This window comes from Bombus vancouverensis, chromosome 10 (assembly GCF_051014615.1).
Source record: "Bombus vancouverensis nearcticus chromosome 10, iyBomVanc1_principal, whole genome shotgun sequence".
Lineage (NCBI taxonomy): Eukaryota > Metazoa > Arthropoda > Insecta > Hymenoptera > Apidae > Bombus > Bombus vancouverensis.
The window spans coordinates 9,424,097-9,445,617 of record NC_134920.1 but is presented as its reverse complement, the minus strand read 5'-3'; the positions used below and the strand labels follow the sequence as shown (position 1 = coordinate 9,445,617).

At 40.4% G+C, this 21,521-nt stretch overlaps 2 protein-coding genes across 7 annotated transcripts in view; one reads left to right on the top strand and one right to left on the bottom strand.

Annotated features, from left to right (window-relative positions):
* SERCA (ATPase sarcoplasmic/endoplasmic reticulum Ca2+ transporting SERCA) overlaps nt 1-15,234 on the top strand; it is a 54,066-nt gene extending 38,832 nt beyond the window's left edge. For 3 of the 4 annotated variants that reach the window (XM_076622143.1, XM_033334834.2, XM_076622144.1), the window contains 9 exons: nt 1,093-1,479; nt 1,758-2,245; nt 2,419-3,424; nt 3,520-3,740; nt 3,826-3,961; nt 4,038-4,190; nt 4,255-4,388; nt 4,473-4,590; nt 4,684-9,686. In XM_076622143.1, the coding sequence (XP_076478258.1) occupies nt 1,093-1,479; nt 1,758-2,245; nt 2,419-3,424; nt 3,520-3,740; nt 3,826-3,961; nt 4,038-4,190; nt 4,255-4,388; nt 4,473-4,590; nt 4,684-4,884 (2,844 nt within the window). In that variant the 3' untranslated portion in view covers nt 4,885-9,686. Of the gene's footprint in view, nt 1-1,092; nt 1,480-1,757; nt 2,246-2,418; nt 3,425-3,519; nt 3,741-3,825; nt 3,962-4,037; nt 4,191-4,254; nt 4,389-4,472; nt 4,591-4,683; nt 9,687-11,539 lie in introns of those variants that run through there. The other variant, XM_076622146.1, reaches the window with a different exon arrangement.
* A 1,653-nt stretch (nt 15,235-16,887) lies between these two features.
* On the bottom strand, nt 16,888-21,368 carry LOC117157105 (actin-binding Rho-activating protein). Of its 3 annotated transcripts, none has more exons than XM_033334838.2 (4): nt 21,166-21,368; nt 18,357-18,487; nt 18,001-18,250; nt 16,888-17,271 (listed from the first exon to the last, which is right to left on the bottom strand). In XM_033334838.2, the coding sequence occupies exons 1-4, from the start codon at nt 21,181-21,183 to the stop codon at nt 17,164-17,166; spliced, it is 507 nt and encodes a 168-aa protein (XP_033190729.1). In that variant the 5' UTR covers nt 21,184-21,368; the 3' UTR covers nt 16,888-17,163. The 3 variants fall into 3 exon arrangements, with proteins under 3 accessions (XP_033190729.1, XP_033190730.1, XP_076478262.1); XM_033334839.2 differs by lacking the exon at nt 21,166-21,368 and adding an exon at nt 19,639-19,882; XM_076622147.1 differs by lacking the exon at nt 21,166-21,368 and adding an exon at nt 18,795-18,813.
* Nucleotides 21,369-21,521: the final 153 nt, after the last annotated feature.

Genomic DNA, 21,521 nt, shown 5'->3' with positions numbered 1-21,521 from the left:
ACTTCTTTTCAGAAAAATTTTCGCACAGTTTTATAGATCTCAAGACATGGTATAACTTTTTGATGTCTTTTGTCGTTCACGATTTATTAGCACGCTTGCATAAAAGAGTCAGCTCGGTTAAAAGGCTTGATATCTATTTTAAAATAAAAAACAGGCACGAACGAATTACGGTCAAATTTTTATATGAACACTTGTACAAAATTTCATCCAAATCCGCGTGTATCAGTCACCAGGGTTCCCGTGTAAGTTTTATATTCTAAAAATCCTTTTCTGTTCTTTTAACTATTATTCCATATACAGGGTGGTTGGTAACTGGTGGTACAAGCGGAAAGGGGGTGATTCTACGCGAAAAAAGAAGTCGAAAATATAGAATAAAAATTTTTCGTTTGAGGCTTTGTTCTCGAGAAAATCGACTTTGAACTTTCGCTCGGTACGCATGCACTTTATCACGTCTCGTTATAACGTACCGCACGCGTACCGAGCGAAAATTCAAAGTCGATTTTCTCGAAAACAAAGCCTCAAACGAAAAATGTTTATTCTATATTTTCGACTTCCTTTTTCGCGTAGAATCACCCCCTTTCCGCTTGTACCACCAGTTACCAACCACCCTGTATACGAGAGCGGAACTGTCGGGCAACATTTGAGCTGCAAAAATAAAACATACGTACACGGTGATTTAAAATTTCCCAGTCAAAAATCTTTCGTTTGTTATTAATAAAAATATTGAACGCGCGATAAGAGATTATACAACGCACCGATCGTTGCTGCCGCTAAAAAGAATTTCAATGATCTCGTACAATAAAAACGTCTTGTATAAGCAAATTAGAGAAATGTCGCCGACCTATCGGTCCTTCGACCTGTCGTTCTTCGTTTCGGGACAGTACGACAATAAGTACGTTCTTGCTTCCTTTGTTATACATTTTCCCTACTGCCTTTTAGTGATAACAATACTGTTCAGAAGCATTTTACATTTACACAGTCATATATGTATATCATATATTTCGTCTATATCTATAACTGAGGCAGGAAAAATCGCATGATAGAAACCTGCACGAATGTACATTTCTAACGAACGAATTCACGATTCTCCAGGTATTAGCTTTATTTGAGGAGCACGAGGATGCGTTCACGGCCTTCGTCGAGCCCTTCGTCATTTTGCTCATTCTTATTGCCAACGCCGTGGTCGGTGTGTGGCAAGAACGTAATGCCGAGTCTGCGATCGAAGCGTTGAAAGAGTACGAGCCTGAGATGGGCAAAGTCCTGCGAATGGACAAAGCCGGCGTGCAGAGGATTCGTGCCAAGGAGATCGTGCCCGGCGACATCGTAGAAGTGTCCGTCGGTGACAAGATCCCGGCCGATATCCGTCTAACCAAGATCTTCTCGACTACCCTCAGGATCGATCAGTCTATCCTGACCGGTGAATCTGTCTCGGTGATCAAACATACGGATCCTGTGCCTGACCCACGTGCCGTCAATCAGGTTCGTGTAGTTGATATAATACTCCTATGGTTTTGCGAACGATGAACATTAAGGCTAAAATTTTCTTTCGGGTATTTAGAGTAATATTTGGAATAATATCTGATAACGAATTTCAATAACGATATTGAGAAATTGACAGGACGCGAAGTCGGTCAGTTTGACATCTAAGGATCTGCTAACTGATCAGACCATTGACCAAAATTGATAAAACGTTCATAATCTTATTTCCATCTTACTTTTTTCTTCCGCAATAATTTTATTTTCCTTTCGTCACACAGGACAAGAAGAACATCTTGTTCTCTGGTACTAACGTAGCCGCGGGTAAGGCTCGCGGTGTCGTCATTGGAACTGGACTGAACACCGCCATTGGTAAGATCCGTACCGAGATGTCCGAGACCGAGGAGATCAAAACGCCTCTGCAACAGAAACTGGACGAGTTTGGCGAACAATTATCGAAGGTTATCTCCGTGATCTGCGTGGCTGTCTGGGCTATCAACATTGGCCACTTTAACGATCCCGCTCATGGTGGATCCTGGATCAAGGGAGCCATCTACTACTTCAAGATCGCCGTTGCCCTGGCCGTAGCCGCCATTCCCGAAGGTTTGCCAGCTGTAATTACCACTTGCTTGGCTTTGGGTACCCGTCGTATGGCGAAGAAGAACGCCATCGTGCGATCCTTGCCATCCGTCGAGACCTTAGGTTGTACCTCTGTCATCTGTTCGGACAAGACTGGTACCTTGACCACCAACCAGATGTCTGTTAGCCGGTAAGTTATGTCGATGGACTATTAGTACGATGTTCGTAATTTTTATGCTGATTTGGGAATTTTCAAATTTTCGTGGTACCAACGTGGCACTAGTCGAACGTTCATAATGATGATTTTGTGGCCAATAATTAATTCTTGTATATTTTTCTCTAAGAATTTACAAATTGTTACAGAATGTTCATCTTCGATAAGATCGAGGGCAACGACAGCAGCTTCCACGAATTCGAGATCACTGGTTCGACCTACGAACCAGTTGGTGAGATTTTCTTGAGAGGCAAGAAGATTCGTGGTCAGGACTACGAAACTCTTCACGAAGTCGGTACGATCTGTATCATGTGCAACGACTCCGCTATCGATTTCAACGAATTCAAACAAGCATTCGAGAAGGTCGGCGAGGCAACAGAGACTGCTCTTATCGTTCTTGCGGAGAAGATCAATCCGTACGGTGTCTCTAAGAGCGGACTGGATAGGCGTAACACGGCCATCGCTGCTAGACAAGACATGGAGACGAAATGGAAGAAAGAATTCACTCTGGAGTTCTCTCGCGATCGTAAATCTATGTCTTCTTACTGTACACCCTTGAAACCAACTAAATTGGGTACTGGACCGAAATTGTTCGTTAAGGGCGCCCCAGAAGGTGTTTTGGACAGGTGCACGCACGCTCGTGTTGGATCTACCAAGGTTCCTCTTACATCTACTCTGAAAAATCGTATATTGGATCTGACTCGCCAATATGGTACTGGCCGAGACACTCTGCGTTGTCTTGCTCTTGCTACTGCTGATCACCCAATGAAACCCGACGATATGGATCTTGATGACTCCACGAAGTTCTACACGTACGAAAAGGACCTCACCTTCATCGGTGTCGTTGGTATGCTTGACCCACCTCGCAAGGAAGTATTTGACTCGATTGCCAGGTGTCGTGCCGCTGGTATTCGTGTTATTGTCATTACTGGCGACAACAAGGCTACTGCTGAAGCCATCTGTAGACGTATCGGTGTCTTCGGTGAAGATGAAGATACGACCGGAAAGTCATACTCTGGACGTGAATTCGATGATCTTCCTTCGTCGGAACAGAAGGCTGCCTGCGCCAGAGCTCGTCTGTTCTCTCGTGTAGAACCCGCTCACAAATCCAAGATCGTTGAGTTCTTACAAAGCATGAATGAAATTTCGGCTATGGTAGGTTATTTAATCGATGCTGTCTATATATCGTAAGAAATGTAAGTCGTGATTTTTATTTTTATTTTTTATTTTTTTTCCTTTCTCGATCATAGACTGGTGATGGTGTAAATGATGCGCCTGCTTTGAAAAAAGCCGAGATTGGTATTGCTATGGGATCTGGTACCGCTGTCGCGAAATCTGCCTCTGAGATGGTATTAGCTGACGATAACTTCTCTTCCATTGTCGCCGCTGTTGAGGAAGGTCGTGCCATCTATAATAACATGAAACAGTTCATTCGTTATCTGATTTCTTCCAATATTGGTGAAGTCGTAAGGTTTGTACGGATAAACCAATATGTGTGTCAAATATTGATTAAAGAAACGGTAAACAACTTACTTAATTCTTCTTGATAATTATAGTATATTCTTGACTGCTGCCCTTGGTCTTCCCGAAGCTCTGATCCCTGTACAACTTTTGTGGGTCAACTTGGTAACTGACGGTCTTCCAGCTACTGCTCTCGGTTTTAATCCACCTGATCTGGACATTATGAGCAAGGTAACGTTGTCAAGTAAATAAGTTGTATTTTATGAAAATGTAAAAGGAAATTATAATTATATTTATAATATTATAGCCTCCTCGTAAAGCCGACGAATCTCTCATCTCTGGTTGGTTGTTCTTCCGCTATATGGCTATTGGTGGATATGTAGGTGCTGCGACTGTTGGATCAGCCGCGTGGTGGTTCATGTACAGTCCGCATGGGCCACAGATGAGCTATTATCAATTGGTAATTATCATATTAGTCGATGCTCTTGATACGTCATCGTAACGATAATTGCTGTGATTTCCAGACTCATCACTTGGCGTGCTTGGGTGGTGGCGATGAATTCAAAGGCGTTAATTGCAAGATCTTCACAGATCCTCATCCCATGACGATGGCTCTGTCTGTACTCGTAACCATTGAAATGTTGAATGCTATGAACAGGTGATACCATACAAACGAATCTCCTCTTGTAAACGTTTAAACTTATATTAATTTCTACTTTACTTTCTTTTTATTTCCTTTCAGTTTATCTGAGAATCAGTCTCTCGTCACTATGCCGCCCTGGTCTAACATGTGGCTCATTGCCTCTATGGCTCTTTCTTTCACACTCCACTTTGTCATCCTTTACATCGACGTCCTTTCGGTATATAAAGATGCAACAAAAAGAACTGCTGTTCATTTTCTCACTGTTCTTATACGGATGTAATGTAATAACATAAATTATTATTTGTTTTAGTCTGTATTCCAAGTTACTCCTCTAACGGGCGAGGAGTGGGTTACCGTTATGAAGTTCTCCATTCCAGTGGTACTTCTCGACGAAACTCTTAAGTTCATTGCCAGAAAGTTCGCAGATGGTGAGAATCCAATTGACTCAGTGCTTTGGATCGTTCTAATGTGGGCTGTGTTCTTTGGACTATTAAGTATTTGTCCCATATAGAACGTCCGTGAAAACAAACATTTAGTCTAACAGACAGTGTTTTTCCTATGGAAAACATTTTGCAACTGAGTTCTCGGACTTGCAATTGCATTTAAACAAAAACCGAAGTTCTTCCCCGTTGCCCGGGAAGCCTCGAAGATAAGTTATTAATTGAAGTGCGTTTAAGTGAGATTTTAACCAGTTTGACTGTTGTGCATGGTGTTAGTACAACCAATACAGATTTGCCACCAAGGCCCACCATGCCCGCATCACACCGTACCCTGAAGTCGCTCTACAATCATATTACGGGTTTCAGTGGCTTCGAGTGATAAAAAAGAGACCCCGCGCAATCAAAACTATTGTGATTGTTAAATTATTTTCTACGAGTGCCTTTTAAACATTAACTTTCCCTCCCCAACAAAAGAAAAGAAAGAAACGACACCCACCAATGTTTTTTCTAACCTTGATACATTAGTACACCCGTTTCCCTAACCCTGTTGTTAAAACGTATACACATTGCATGATATTTGAGCACAATGCACTTCTAAAACATTAATTTATTCATCGATAGTTTGTGGTAATACCTTCAATTCTGTGTAGCCTGTATATTACTGTTTTATACGTACTGCACATCTGACGATGTCTTAGCGTTTTGTAACTGAGAAGCAAGTTATTGCAAGTAAAGTCGAATATCAAAATTCTCTTTGAATTAGTTAAAACATCGACAGAATAGAGTCCTAGAGAGCATGTTGCACGATATTTTGCGGTAGTTCTATTTTTGGGCACTTAACTTTTCTAACGCACAGCAGCACACACATCATACAATTTTGTTCCTTTCATTTTTACTTGAAGAACATCCTTAGATGTTTTATATTTTCCATGCCGTATTTATTCCTAATTTTAATTTTCTCTCACTGTTTATCTTTCTATCTAACTCTAGCCGCTTTTGTTGTTGCTTGTTCTTAAAACACTTGTTGTTATTCGTTAATCCTTAGCATTTGGAGTGTCTCCTTCGATCAAGACGACAAAACTGGAACTGCCTAACCTGTTGCTGAAATATCAACGCAGAGATTGTGCATGAAGTTGAAAAATTAATGGATCTCACCTTTGAACCCGTCTATTAACTATGTCTTCCTTCCCTCGTAGACGAGTAATTGCATGCACAACCGTACTACCGATGGTAAATCCTAACCAAAACAAGAATATTCACCTCGTAGAACAATCACTATCAATGGTTTTCGAATCCTGCTGTGCTTTACCTATTTCCTCGATGATACTCAATTGTTACATCTGTTTAAGGCATTCTTTAATTACTCGATATTTAGCCTGGTACAAGTAAGAGTCAACTTCAACAGTGTACAGGTAAAAAACGAAATTTACGTATACTTTAAACTTTACCTTTGAATTACGTTAGCACGGCAGGATCATCCTAACATCTTTGCACTATCATTGCATCCACGCTGTTACCTTCACGTGTACTTTACTGGATGTAATTTGTGTCTAAACAATCGATGCCACGTAATAGATTTGTAATACCACTAATTCACCGGACACGGACTGCAAAGGCTCGTGCGTATAAGATACAAAAAAGAAATAATTCGACACTGATCTATGGTCTTTGACAGTCCGTGTCTCGTCATATTAATCTCCCTCGGGATGGTGGTCTGAACACGAGAACGCTCGATCAGGAAGTATATCTTTGTTCCTATTAACAACAATTGCCGACAGTTCAAGGCATTGGAATCTCTTCACTTGACTCTTTCATTGTGGAATTATAGGTAAATAGCGGACGATAGTTTTAGCGTATTTGAATAATATATCATTTCTACGAAAGTACACGTTATCAGGTGAATAAAATTGACTTTAATCAATAAGTCGACTAAAGTGGATCACCGCGATGAAAGAGTTGACACCATCACGAACGTTCACTGTCCGATAATCTATTTTTTCTCTCTTTTCTTTGTACAGAGACACGATACAGTTTTCACATATAAGAAATTGTAAAAATGAATGTTCTGAATGTTATTTACCCTGGACAGTATAAATGTGTTAGATCAGTTCTTGACACGTTACAAACGTTGCTCAGTCGAACGTCCAAGAGAACTGCATACATAGCTTTTCCTCTATAAATACTTTCATATCCTCATTATCATCGTCGTCGTCGTTTTCTTCTTTCTCTTCTTCTAGTTGTTCTTGTTGTTACAACCAACGTAGATAAGAATGCTCGAGCATCGAACGAGATTTCGAGTTCAGATTCGCCATCAGATACACCCCATGCTATATAATATACACGCGCCACATGCGAAAGCGAAAGATCCGGTGTCGTCACGAGTATACGTGGGCCTTTTTAACGCATCTAACTGCTGTCTCTTAGTCATTTCTCTCATTCGGGGTTTTATAAATCGTACCACGTTAGGAAGATACGAGGAAAAAAATAGTGTCATTCGGCCGAGTCGAGTGCCGTGTTTTCATTTTATTCTTTTTTTTTTTTTTTTTTTTTTTTGGCGAGCAAACTAAGGCGAAAGATATAAAAATCGGATAAGCCATTCCTCGACCACGTGCAAACGCAACAAGACTGACGATGTGGCCTCGAGGATCAGTTTGCGTACCTTTTGCGTTCAAAAAAAGACGAGACGATGAGAACGTTCTCTCTTTTTTTTCTCCGTTCTTTTTTTTCTTTGTGTGTCCACCGTTCGTTCGACGCGACGAGTGCATATAATTAATTTAATTCTGCGTGAGACAGCGCCATTCGCAGTGTAACGACTAGTGTAATATATAAATATACATATATGTATGTGTATATATATATTAATTACCGGTTAGGGCGCCATACTACTTTGGTATGGACATAATTAAACTTAATCAGACCCGTGAAGCAAGGATTCGTAAAGAAACATCGAAAAGACTTGTACAATCCGTTTGTCCACGTGCTTAAGGTGCAGCGCTAGAGCGTGCGCGCACTCTAAACCACGCTTTTATTTTATTTCATACTTTTCCCTCCTTTCTTGACTGTATTCAACTCACTAACTTGTATGTTTTATTCGAAATAACGGAATTTACTTTTTGTACAGCGAGATATGATGAAGTATCGGCACGATTTTCTCCGATAATCTCGTGCGAGACATAGCCGATAAACGAAAAATGAAAGTGTAACGTTATAAATGTTTAGCCTTTCCTCTTTTCTTCTTTCCCTCTCTTCGAATTCAATTGTCGTATCAGCACGGAGATATCAGCGAGGATCGTGGTGCCGATACGGTCAGAAAAAGCAAAAAGAAATATTAAAAAGACGATCGAAAGAAAACAAAAAGAAAAGTAGAACGGTCTGACAGCACTTCATCAACGCTCAATAAACATTGACGAGAGAAATTCCGTGCTTTCTTTCGTTCACTCGACGTCTCGAACGTTTGTAAGTACTTGCATATTGTGTGGATTGTGTTCTCTTCATCTTTCACTTTTCCTTTTCTTTTGCTCTTCGTTCACTTCCTCCCTTTTAATTAACTCTCATTGACAAAAGATCCGTGACAAAGAAGCCGAGGAACAGTAGAGAGTGCCATCGATGAAAGAGAAGGCCAATGCAGCGTTGGGCAATTGATCGCACTATTGAATCGCGATCGGCGCGCGCCTTCGAGTATATATCTCCTTCGATCGACGATCGAACGAGAAATTATTTTGCAATTTGTCAGGCAAAAAAAGAAAAAAAAAAAGATATATATATAAGTATATATATTTTGACTTATCTACCTTCGTAGTATAAATCTTCTCATTCAAACCTGAAGAAGATATAACTCGAAACGTATTGATTAACAATTGATTAATAATAATAAAGAAAAAGAAGAAATAAAAAGCAAGAGGGGGAGAGGTAAATAAATTATTGAAAGTTCCACGTTTCTTCGCAAGAAGCTTGCCCAACGCTTCAAGTAACCTAATCTAGTACGATATAGCTACGATGATGAAACCACGGTCGCATCGTTCGTGCAGGAAGTACCTATTTCTAATGATATAATGAGATAATAATAATATTAATATTAATAATAATAATGATTAATAACTTATAATAGAGAGTGCGACTACATTGAATGATTTTTTTTGATGCATACTATCATCGCCACGGATGCACGTTGTGGCGAGCCACGGTGTGTGATGATCCTAATTAATTAGACCCGGGTATATTCATAGTTTAACGAGTAACCGGGACGAGGTTCGATCTTGTACACGGAAAGAAGAAGTTAATAGTAATATAAAGAATTATAAACGATCGCGAGTTACTCGCAGGATCGCTATGAAATAGAACAGTCTATATATATATATGTATATACATATATATATATTATACGTGTATACCAATATTTCGATCGATGATTGTAAATTAACAAAAAGACAAGATCGATCGATTTATGGGCGACAGATATTTTCATCTGTCGTTAGTAAAAATCGAAAGGTTTATTTATCAGTTTATTTTTATTTATTCGAGTACACATACACACAAACACACACATATATACACAGAGAAGTTCGAATCGAGACCGGAACAACAATTATAAGTGAAAGTATAAATATCGCATCGCGGCTATCATTAATCTCAATACGATGATTAACTGCGGTCCGATCTAGTGCGTTACTTGTTGTAATAAAAGATAAGAAAGAAAAAAGAAAGAAAGAAAGAAAAAAAAAACAATGGTGTGTTACTAATGCGTGTTCGAAGTTTCATTGATCGGCCTACCACGAGTTAGAAATTACTTGATAAGAATACGGTATATAATTGAGAAGTGGCATTTGCCGCGTGTACGAACATCGAACACTTAATACAATGTGAACTGTAATAAGTGTTTGTCTCCATTCACGCCTGCGACTATTTGTACCTTCTTCTCTCTCATTCATTCACTTCTCCTGCCATTCCCGTGATCTGTTTGTATCTTATCCTTTACTGTACTACGACGTCCCGTGCCGTGGTTAATATTGTTAGCGATTTCTGGGTGTACATGGTACTTCTTCTTTTTTTTTTTTTTTTTTTAACATATTTTCTTTCCTCTTTCTAGTACTTTTCTTTTTTTGTTTATTTATTAGGTTTGGAGATGAAGGAAATAAAGGTTTTTGATCACTCGAGGTGACTTTCTTAAACTTCGTTCCTATATCTTTTTTTCACTCGGTTTCTCGTATTTTCTTCTTCTTTTTCAATTTCTAAATCGAAGTACCGGCAGAACGTTTGTTCGCGGAACGTTTAATGGACACTTGGAGACCTCTACCATTCTTAACTACCGCAGCCTGGATCAGAAATTGCTCCAGGATTCCGACTCGCTCCGTTATCGACCGGACGTGCGAGGAATGGTCGAAAGGATGTGAAATTCGCGGGAGTTCGCTCGTGGGACCGGAAGCGGACCAGTTCGGAATCGTCATCCGCGACTCGAAGCTCGAACAGTCACAACCATCTCGCGTTATATTATACATCATCATCACCGGCCATTCTGTGTTCCCCTCGGAATTGTTGTTTGAATTTTTTGCATGCTTCCTCAGAACAGAAAAAAAAAACACAATTTGAAAATCAAAGACGAACAGAATACCAATTTATAACTGTCCTGTTGGCCTGAATGACTGAACAAAAAAAAAAAAAGCAATCTACTCCTAATCGAAGAAGTTGACCCCGACACACTTTTCTTTGCTAACTCCTGCCTGCTGATGTGTGAAAACTATTCAGTCACAGAGTAAAAACGTAATGTCCGAGGAGAGATCGCTGCTCCACGCGTGGATCCACCAGGTAACAGTTTTTATTATTTCCATTGTTTCTTCTACTAGTTTATGTATCTTATTATTCCCCGCAGCCCTTGAGAAAACGCCACGATACATGACGCGACGTATACGACAATATCAGTTGAAAACGACAGTTGAAGAAAAGGAAATAACGTGAAACGATTCGAGCGATTATCCTCGCTTGAGAATGAAAGCGAACTTACGATTTGCTGGCTGTACGTTTCACCATTTCCTTTTTCTTCGTTCATTCCTGTAGCCATCTATCTTTTACGGTAAATGATTTTTCGTTTAACGCACTGCGCGTGGATTATGAACTCGAAGGAATATCTTCTACTTGGAATTCAAGCGATTCGTGTATTATTCGAGAAGCTTAGCCGTCTGCTAGCTGTTTCTTTCGGCAAGTTTAAATTCGAACGTAGGTTTTCAGTTAGTTACGATCTTTAGCTTCGGTGAATTATAAGCGCAAGGTTCGTGTTGCTCGACTTCGTCATTAAACGGGAGAAGGAAAATACTGTCGGTAAGGAAAAATGAATAAAATAGATGAAACGATGCTTAGAAAATCCTTCGTAGCGCGCCAACAAATTGTTCCACGGTTGTTATAAAATCCCACGCAATGCGTTGATAGAAAAAGCTTCCACGTAAAACTCGAACGTATATATTCCGATTGGACGATGTACGAGCAATCTCGGTTAAAATTGTTCGAATCGAACTGAATGACGCACAGACCAGAACCGCGTACGCAAGAGAGAAACAGAAGTAAAAAAGAAAAAAAAAAGAAAAGGGACGGATAGGGGACAAAAAGTAACATGGACGTTACGGGCCCGGCTGTTAGGATATGCGGTAACCGGGGAACAATGTTCTGACGCACGTGATTGTTCCCCGTTCACGGTTTCTTGATAATTAATCGAGACTACGTGTGATATGCTTGCAGTGGCACCGCCTGTGACGCCGCCGAAATAAAGCTCGGGAACCGCGATAGGACGAAAATCGCCAGCAGTCCAGACACAGAGAAAAAGATCGTCAGAATGGCACTTAAACAACACCCACCCAAGCAACAACAACCCGCAAGCTGACCGATGGGATCGAGCCGAAAACAGAGATCTTATGAAATACCATCGACACGTTATACACCGACACACGCATATGTACACACATACATACACCAACCACACACACAATGCTATACAGTCGTATACATATAGAGAAAGAGGGGACAAAACGGAAACTACGAAACGACGGGGCGCGTTCTTCGCTTTCGTTGAACGAAACGATTCTGTATCATTGGTAGAACGAGTATGGCGAGTTTCGAGGAAATTTCATAGCAAGCGTAGACGAGGTGCGAGTGCCTGGGTTTGGGTGTTAATTTCGTTGGCTGTTCTCTCGGTGCGTTGACACGTTTACCATCGGTGGTTTTCTGTGTTGCTCGCCTTCCCCCGTTTTCAATGAAAAAGACGCTAATTAAATATGTAATAAAGGAAAAGACAAGATGTATATCGTTGAACGTGTCGATATTTCAACAGTTTAGCAGTCCGATAAGAAGTTTACAAATTGTATATTAATAAAATATGTTTGAAATATGTCTTCTATCTATAGACAAAAAAAAAACTGATCGAACACTTCGCTATACTCGTTCCACCGATTATGCTCAATATAGTGACCGCGCCCTAATAGAGGGGTGTTTAGAGACAGACAGACAGAGAGGGAGAAAGAAAGAGAGAGAGAGAGAGAAAGAGAGGAGAAGGAAAAATTCACATTCGAAGAGACAAAGGGGGTACTCGTCATTCACGGCGGTGCGAAAAATGATCGAGGAAGTTCGAGGCAAAGAAAGAACGAAAACAAAGAAAAGAAGAGATACGATCGATCACAGCTTCAGGCTCGGGCTTCGAGAATCCAGAAAAAGGACTCGAGTTCTCGAGGCAGTTGCAGGCAAAGAGATACAAACGAACGTCTAATCGGAACAGCTTGCCAAGTTTGTCACGGTTGATCCGCACGACAGATCGAAGGATCGACGAGCAAGTTGAGAAGCCTTCGCGACGCGGTGTAGGAAAGAATCGAACTAATCGATGTGTGCCTGTGTTATTATGTTGCAGCAAACGAAGCGGTTGTCGACAAGTGGGCCTAGGCTTGTCTCGTCGTGCTCCGTCGGCAACAGAATTCCTCTGCCAAGCACGAACCAAAAAACAATCCATACACGCGTGTACACACACACATATACCAAAAAAAAATCAATATTAATAACGATAATATAACACTGTAACGAAAAACTAGGTGAAAAGGAGACACGGAATAGAAGCAGGCACGGCCGAAAGCGAAGACACGAAATAGTGGAACCGGTGGAAGCGGAGAGGAACCAGACTGGAGCCGTGCGAGAAATTCCAAAATTCCAACACTTTCAGGGAAAGTCGAAAGAAATTCCAGAGGAATTGGCGCGAACGTTACGACGATGTGATAATCACGAGTGAGAACGAAAGATAAATGAAAGATCGAATGATGTTTGGGTAGAGACACGACCTGCTGTAACGTTAGAGCGGCTGGACTGCGTCGGTAATGCAGGAAGGAGCTGAGATAGATCGCTCTCTATTATCATTTTACACCTACTCCGATTTCCTGGCTGACTACCGTGTCACGCACTGCCGCTGCTTTTCCGTTTCATCGTCTACTGGTCCTGGCAGGGATTTTGTTCGCGTGTTTCCTATTCTTTGTACAGGGAATGTATATGTACATAATATATCGTGTCGTATCGTGTCGTCGGTGAAGCCGAAACGCCGCGAAGAGTAAATGAAGAGATTGAAAATCGTGGTTTCTGATGAAGAGTAGATAAAAAAAATGAATGGAAAGGGGGAAAAAATCTTTTTATGTTTTATCTAGAGCAATACGCTGATTTAAATCTTTCGACCGACAGTATGGTTGTTTCTTTTTTTTTTTAGAGTCGCGTAACGATCGAATGGTATAACCATCGACTTTTCGTTATCATTAATTCTATAACTTCTTTAACGTCGGTAGAATTTATTGTAGTGTTAGCTGGTAGAGTTTTTTATCTTTAAAGAAGCTATGTTTTCTTCGATTAATTAGCAAACTAACTGCAGAATTATTGATATCTTTCTTTTTTTAAACTGAGTAAGGAACTTACTACCGGATCCATTTATTTCACATTTCTAGCTCATTCTCTTTACGAACAACTTTCTTCTTTTCCTTTTCTTCTTCTTTCTCTCTTCTTCTGGCTTCTTTTTTTCTTCTATCCATTCCTTCTTCTTTCTCGATCCTTTTTCTCTCTGTCTCTCTTTCTCTGTCTCTCTTTCTCTGTCTCTCTTTCTCTCTCTCTCTCTCTCTCTCTTTCTCTCTCATAACTTCCACGCGTTTCTTTTCTCTAATCGTGTCTTCTTATCGCTATCCTTAAAGACACTCTATATTTTCTACTGAAAAGAGACACACCTGTGCATCATCCTGGAAAGACTTTTTCCCTTGAAATGTATTCAAGGTTCCTATCTGAAAAATACTCCAATAACCACGAAACGCTCCAACGGACACCGTCGAACGTCTAGCAGAACGCTTGAAACGCGATGAAACACGCGTTTCCGCGATGATGATCGTCACGATGATTCTAGTTCTCAGCCACCGAGGACGTCGTTGTCAACATCACCGAGTTCACAGTTCTTTCCGCTCCAATCGTCGTACCTCGAGGAACATGCTCGAGCGATTTTCCGCGAGAGACACAGCGATCGAGGTGAGGAAAACCGGAACGTCGATCGTCGAAAGTTACAGAAGGGACTTCGTCGTTGAAAATTCTGTCGAAGCTCGGCTCCAGGATGGAATTCGCAATGGCGTTGGAGGGTAACAAATAAAGACGAAGGCGACAACCGGTGGCGGAAACGCGGTGGAAAAGCAGTGAGAATCGACGATGCGTTACCTCCCTTTTGTCGTTGGATCGTGTGGTACACGTTTTTAGGACGAGTGAAAGTAATAAAAATGGTATATCCTGATCGGTGACGTAACTTTCAACGGAGGCTTCCGGCGTAACGGTCGTCGTTTCCATTAAAACGACGATGGATCGGTGCCACCCACTCGGAGGGTGTAACGATCGCGGAAGCCTCCTGACGCTCACGAAACTTACGCCACTAGAGAGAAGAATTTAAGAAGAATTGTTAATAATAACGATGTTAAAACATACACAAAACACACACAGAAAAAAAAAAGAAGGAAAAAAATCGATGAAGCTCGCGAGATATAATTATTGTACATAAAAAGAGTAATGAAAGGATACGTTGTCACGCGCGATATTTAGAGAGAAATTGATTATTATTATTATATATATATTATGATTAAGAGACATTAAATATATATATACATATATTTTTCTTCGTGAAGAAAGCGCACAGACAGTCGCTGACCCGAGCGACCTCTCGGACAATCGAACGGACGCCTCTCGAGCGAGAAGGATTCGAATCGACAGAAACGAAGAAAACCCGGATCCCCTGTGCTTTTTCTTTCTCAGCTTCGTTTCCTGATTTTCTTTTTCTTCTTTCGAGTTTATTTGGTTTAATATTAAGATGGAATTAACTGCCTGTGAATATTTCTGATTGTTAGGAGAGAAAAAAAAACAAAGAAATTATCTTTCTTTTACCTGGATTCCTTTTTTCTCTTCATCTGCTTCCTGTTTCTTATCGTCGATATCGATGGAAGATGTTGCCACCCGACGAGTTACTCTCGCTTCCTTTCGTCCGTTTTCGTTCTGTTCTTGTTTCTTCTTGCTTGAGACCCTTGCTCGTAGCTAATATATCAGACGGTTCGATGAAACGATCAGTCGATTCCTACGAATCTTGGCGAGAACACGAACGTAACGAGGAATTCGATTCGGTTACTTTCGCTGTCTGTGCCAGGAACACAATGACTCGTGGCTTGTTGGCAAGATTTTTTACTCGACATCCTACAAAGAACTAACAATCCCGCTGGCTAAGCTACATTCTGATAAAAAAAGTTCGTTATCTTTAGAATTAGAAATACGGAACTTCGTTCTTACGAGTTTAAACGTCTGATTTTCGAATTAACGAGCAACAGGCATCGTGTACCGTTGGTCTAGAAATCGTCCAAATATTACACACTGTTAGCTGCTAATAAATTACGTAATAACGTGGCAATAATTAGATATCTTCGAAAATTCGCCTTTGACGCGTTAAACGCGCAATTAATTTCGCTTCGCCTTCCATTTAGCGCGTAAACGCGGAATACGCGCCCCAGTATACGAACAAAAGACGAAAGTTTACATACATAAAACGTTTAGCGCGTTAAGGCTAAGTAGCTGCGCATTTTTCCTCGATAGCGTAATTTTCAAACGCGTGTTCGAATTGGACGACCGCACCGATCCACAGCAAACCGATGACCCAACCAACCACTGAGTCATCCGTAAACGAGAACGTTGGAACGCGCAACGATGTCGTTTTCAGCAAACTGTGACACTTTTGATCTCAAGTTTTTCCATCGTCTAAGCTCGTTTCTAAGATGCTCTCCCGCGTTCTCTGCCTTTTGACATCTATTTTCCACGTATCGTCACTTCTCCCAATTTTTCAAACTATCTTCTAAACCACTGATTGAAGCTTTACGCAAAGTTTTAGGAAATTTTTAATAAGAAACGATAGTTATCTTGTCAAATTTAGTAAGTTTAGCATATTATCGCGGTAATTATGGAAAGACGAATATAACAAGAGAATTGACGATGGACTCTACTTCAAAGAAATAGAGCCAATCGCAATTTCTTCAAAAAAGAAAGGAAAAGACAACGGTGGTATGCCAGCGAAACGCACGTCGTTTTGGTCCATTGTTACACGAAAGGACGTTGCCTAATCGTTCTCGCTCGAGGTCGCAGTACACGTCGAGAAATTTCGTTGTATTCTTCTGAAAACGGCGGCAAGCCTTGCGTTATTTTTAATGTTGTACGTGAACAGCTCTGTACGAATAAAGGTTTGGAAGTAACGGAGCGAATGGTCTACGCTGATCCCGCTTCTTTTCAGCAAATGGCGAAGAAATTGGATTTGCCAGGACAATCGACAGTGTGTCGAACGGAGACGCTCTAAACCGACGCTACTCTTCGGTAATTTTCCCGGATTCTTAGAGTGCAATCTCTGTACGAATGTTTGCGTCCAAATATTGTGAAACTTCTTTATCTACGATTCTCAAGATTCGCCAGTTTATTTTCGAGATTTTGGTTTGGTCATGACAATTGTTTAGTATAATCGTTCGAGACGGTTAAGATTGACAGAGGGAGAGAGAAATACCGATGAAATCTTTGCTAGAAAAGAATCTTTATTCCTAATAATTCTATGGAAATATCACATTGCACATATTTGTCCTTCATCGACCTACATCATCATCTCATTCTTCGACTTCAACCATTCGTTCGTCTCACGTACACTTCGAATAAAAATTACAAACTATACAATGGCCGTTCGCGTTGCTTCAACGGCTGTGTCGTAAATAAATACAGGATAACGTTGGGTAACACAGAGTTGCAGCAGGGACTCTTCACCATGGAATTTATTCGCCGAACGACGAAGACGATTGTTAGCTTATGGGCGTCTCCTGTGCAATTTCTTTTAGCCGCTGTTTGAACATTTCCCGGATTTCGTTGATGGGCTTCACCAGGTAGATGGGTACGTCGTCGTCTCGTCTCTGTAATAAGTCGATGGGGATCGATCAAGATGAAAAATCGAGCGCAATATGTTTCGAGTACAAAGTCTTAATCTTGATTTACGAGGCCACTTTATCGACTAAGCTTCGTCATTAATTTTAGTACAATTTGTTAATCCGTTCCCGAGTTTCGTCACGCGCGATTCTAAGCTTTCGTGAATCATTTGTTTGCGAAAGACATTCTGATTGCCCAACGCGAGGAACGTAGTTGCAAAACCATAAAGAATATTTTTTAAAAATAGAGAAATATACAGGGTGGTTTGTAACTGGTGGTACAAGCGGAAAGGGGGTGATTCCGCGCGAAAAAAGAAGTCGAAAATATAGAATAACAATTTTTCGTTCGAGGCTTTGTTTTCGAGAAAATCGACTTTGAATTTTCGCTCGGTACGCGTGCACTTTATCACGTCTCGTTATAACGTACCGCACGCGTACCGAGCGAAAATTCAAAGTCGATTTTCTCGAAAACAAAGCCTCAAACGAAAAATTGTTATTCTGTATTTTCGACTTCTTTTTTCGCGCAGAGTCACCCCCTTTCCGCTTGTACCACCAGTTACCAACCACCCTGTATATTAAAAAAAAGAAAGAAGCGAAGAAGTATTTTTAAAGAATAGAACAATTTGAAAGACGTCGAGTTGTGTCCACTGGTGATTTGAAACGAATGTAGTTGCACTCTAATTCTCAAGGAGAATATAATTATTAATAACGTGATACCTGAAACAGTACTTCTCCTTCAAAGTCCACGAGCTTCTGTTTCCTGGCTCTCAACAGTAGTCCTACGCATTTGTCGCTGATGTGGGTGTAAATGTTGAATAGGTCGCCAAACGTGATTGCGATGATTTCTGGTCGATCGCGACACGGCGTGCCCTCTTGATGAATAATCTCGCAAAGTTCGAGCACCTCTTTGAGGATGTGCGCCGTGGCTTTGCGACCACGAATATCTGTCAGGGAGCCAGCTTCTGGTCTGAAGTTCAATCAAGTATTTCGTTAAACACTATACTTCTGAAGACTAATAACGATCAGTCGCTTAAGTGCAGGAAGAATTTTCTTCCAAAGTGACGCTAGCTCACCTGCCGTATTCTTCTTTCGAGAATTTCCTTTTTTCGATGTTCGAGCCGGATGTGAACGGATTTTTGCTCTGCTTGTCTTTGTGCTTGTTCGCGTATTGGTCGAACATCGCTACTTTGTCGCTGAACGATTCCTGAAAACAAGAAACAGCCATTGAATTCTTAACTTCTGACCAGTTTTACGTTATAAGGCGCACAAGTGTATTCTTTAATTGTTCTGCAAAATTAATTCCATTGAACATTGTACGTTTCGAGCATTTTTACGCGGAACTGTTGCAATTAAAAATATTTCGTCCTCGGATTTCCATCACCTCGCGAACGATCATCGTTGCATCAACGAGAAAAAATTAGATCGCAGCGAATGTCACGGAGAAGAGAAATGAAAGTTACTTTGACATATCGATAGGACATTGAACGAAATATTCGAAGCAAGAAAAGTACCTTCGCAATGAGAAAATTGTAGAACGCGCAACGTTCGAAGCGACCAGGAATATTCGCGAGAAGACTACAACATGGTCGAGCGAGAACTGACGCGGTGCTAGAAGCAACAGCGGGGCTTCTAATGCTCGAATAATCCAGCTGAGAAAGTATTCGCCTCGCGTAATCGTGAAAGCAGCTTGAAAATACATCGATCTAGCGCGTATTTACGACCATTCGGTGTAACAATCGAATTTCCAACATTTTTTTCTTCTTTAACGAAAGAAATCATCGAGATTAAGGCCACGTCGGAGATATTTTGTATCACTTTCACTTGGAAACGCTCTTTCGACAAGCAAACGAAAAATTATTCAAACAAATATTTCAATCCAAAGATTCTTTCAATCTGAACCTGTCAATCGGATGATTTCTCACGCAAAAGTTGCAAATTATCGCGATTTGAGTTATTAGGTTGTCCCAAAAGTTGCTTTCGTTTTATAAACAATTAGTGGATGTACGCACAACATGTTTCGTTTTATATTATTTTATTGAATTACGTTTGATCCATTTTATTCTATTACTGCAAAATGGATCATATATAAATCCATAAAATAATATAAAATAAAAAATAAAATAAAATAAAATAAAAAAGTTGTGCATCTATTATTTCACTTATGAAACGAAAGAAACTTTTTGGACAACCTAATACATTGCCTTAACTTCTTTCCGATGTAAATGTGGCATTCGATAATTAAAGCGAAGCATCGAAACAATTTTATCTCAAAACGCAGGAATAATCGATAAAAACCGATCGTCTTGTTCTACTAGTTTCGTTCGCGAACACTATTAACAGGTGAGCATCACTTACTTCGTCGGAGTCACTCATCGTGCAAAATTCTAACGTTCGTGAGAAGTTTGCAGTTTCGAATAAATTTTGAAGTTCCTATCGCTGATGCACGGAGGAGACTGAGGATTCGAGGCAAGTGTTAGGAAGATGACAGTGCTACGGTACGCCTAATCAACGACGTTGGATGATGGCCAGTTTCGACCATTAAAGAGCGGTCCTGACCATATAAGACACCTGGCTGGCACTTCGACAAATTGTTGCCGATGTATACAATCAACGACCGAATTAATTTTCCGAATCGAAAGAAATGACCACAGCAGGGTCTTGCGTGGAACGAGGAGTCAGGATCTCGAATAAATATTAGGATTATTGTCTGACGCGTGGTTACGATTTCCTGTGGTTTATAATTTAGAAATATTAATTACGTTCATTCTATATATTCCACATAGTAATCGCGTATTTTATATTTTACTATAGGAGCTACTATCAGCAAAGATCCTTCGTTGCTACGAGATTTCGATCACCACTCCACAAGAATTTATTTTGTCGTAATTTGTACTAGGAGCTATTTATAACGTTACTGTGAAAATAGGAAATTTGTAGAATTTTTAGAAAAAGATAGAGATTAACGGCGACGTTCGTTTTCAAGGAAACTTCCATTGTAATATGCACGAAATGATAACAAAATTTTACTGCATGAAAATCGCCATCGTACGTCGATCGATCAAAAGACGAAAGAATAGAAGAAAATATATAGATACTTGCTAACCGTGTGCAAAGAGAAGCGTAAGAGAACTAAGGAAGGAACGTATATTCAAATGATCGAAAAATCTAAATGCACGGAAGGTAAACTCTGTGCAGGCGCGATGGCGCGCTCGGTTCAGTAGAATAGGCCCACCCTGATCAGACGCAAGTTCACTGTCAAGGCTGGCCAAAACTACTAGGTCGCTCCACGAGTAATGTAGTTTCTGCGACGCTCGAGTTTCAAATTATGAAATTCACCACGACAGGTATTTCACGCGCTAGGAATAGAAAATTTAATAGAAAAATAAAAAGCAATATGGATGATGAGAAAAGACGTTAGTGTCATATAATCCATTGCAGAATAGAGAAGAATTATTCGTTACTTATCAGAGCAGAATGGAATTAATTATTAGAAAGAAACTAAGAAATATTAATGCAATATAATCGGACGAAGATATAATTGGTTAATTAACAAAGAATAGCTATTTATTCTCATCTGACATATGGTAAGAAGGAAATATATTATGCCAAAGAATCTGCATTATCTATGGAGTGTAAACGAAGGAAACTATAACTGGTTAATTACCAACAGATAATTAGTTACCTTCAGATGCACCTGACACGAGTTACGCTTCTGCATCGTGCATAATCAACTAGACCAATTAAAAGTACAATCTCTCGAAGGATAGATACGTTTGAAAAATCCGGTATTACATATATACAAATATCTAAGAAGAGTCACAGTCTGTTTCATGCATAACCAACCGAACCAATTAAAAATACAATCTCTCGGAAGATACTCACTAGCATTACCGAAGACATCGTTTCGCCGTGAACTGTGAAATTCGATGAAACGAACTAGACGACGAAACGAAATAGAAAACTAGAAGAGGAATAAGGAACTGGACTATCCGTAATACTGTTTGGTGCTGATTCGTACGATTCGCGATGAAGATATTCTCGCGAGGTCTGCTAGTCTCTGGTCACTTGTGTGCGAATGCAGCGTCGCGACGCCTCGCGTCTTTTTATAAGATACCAGCTACGTCAAAAGGCTCCCACCAAGAAATTCCAACTGCCGAAATATTTGCCGCGTTTCCGAGCCAATTCCACGGGAATTCGCGCCGTGTCAGCCGACACCAACACCGGAAATGATAATTCTT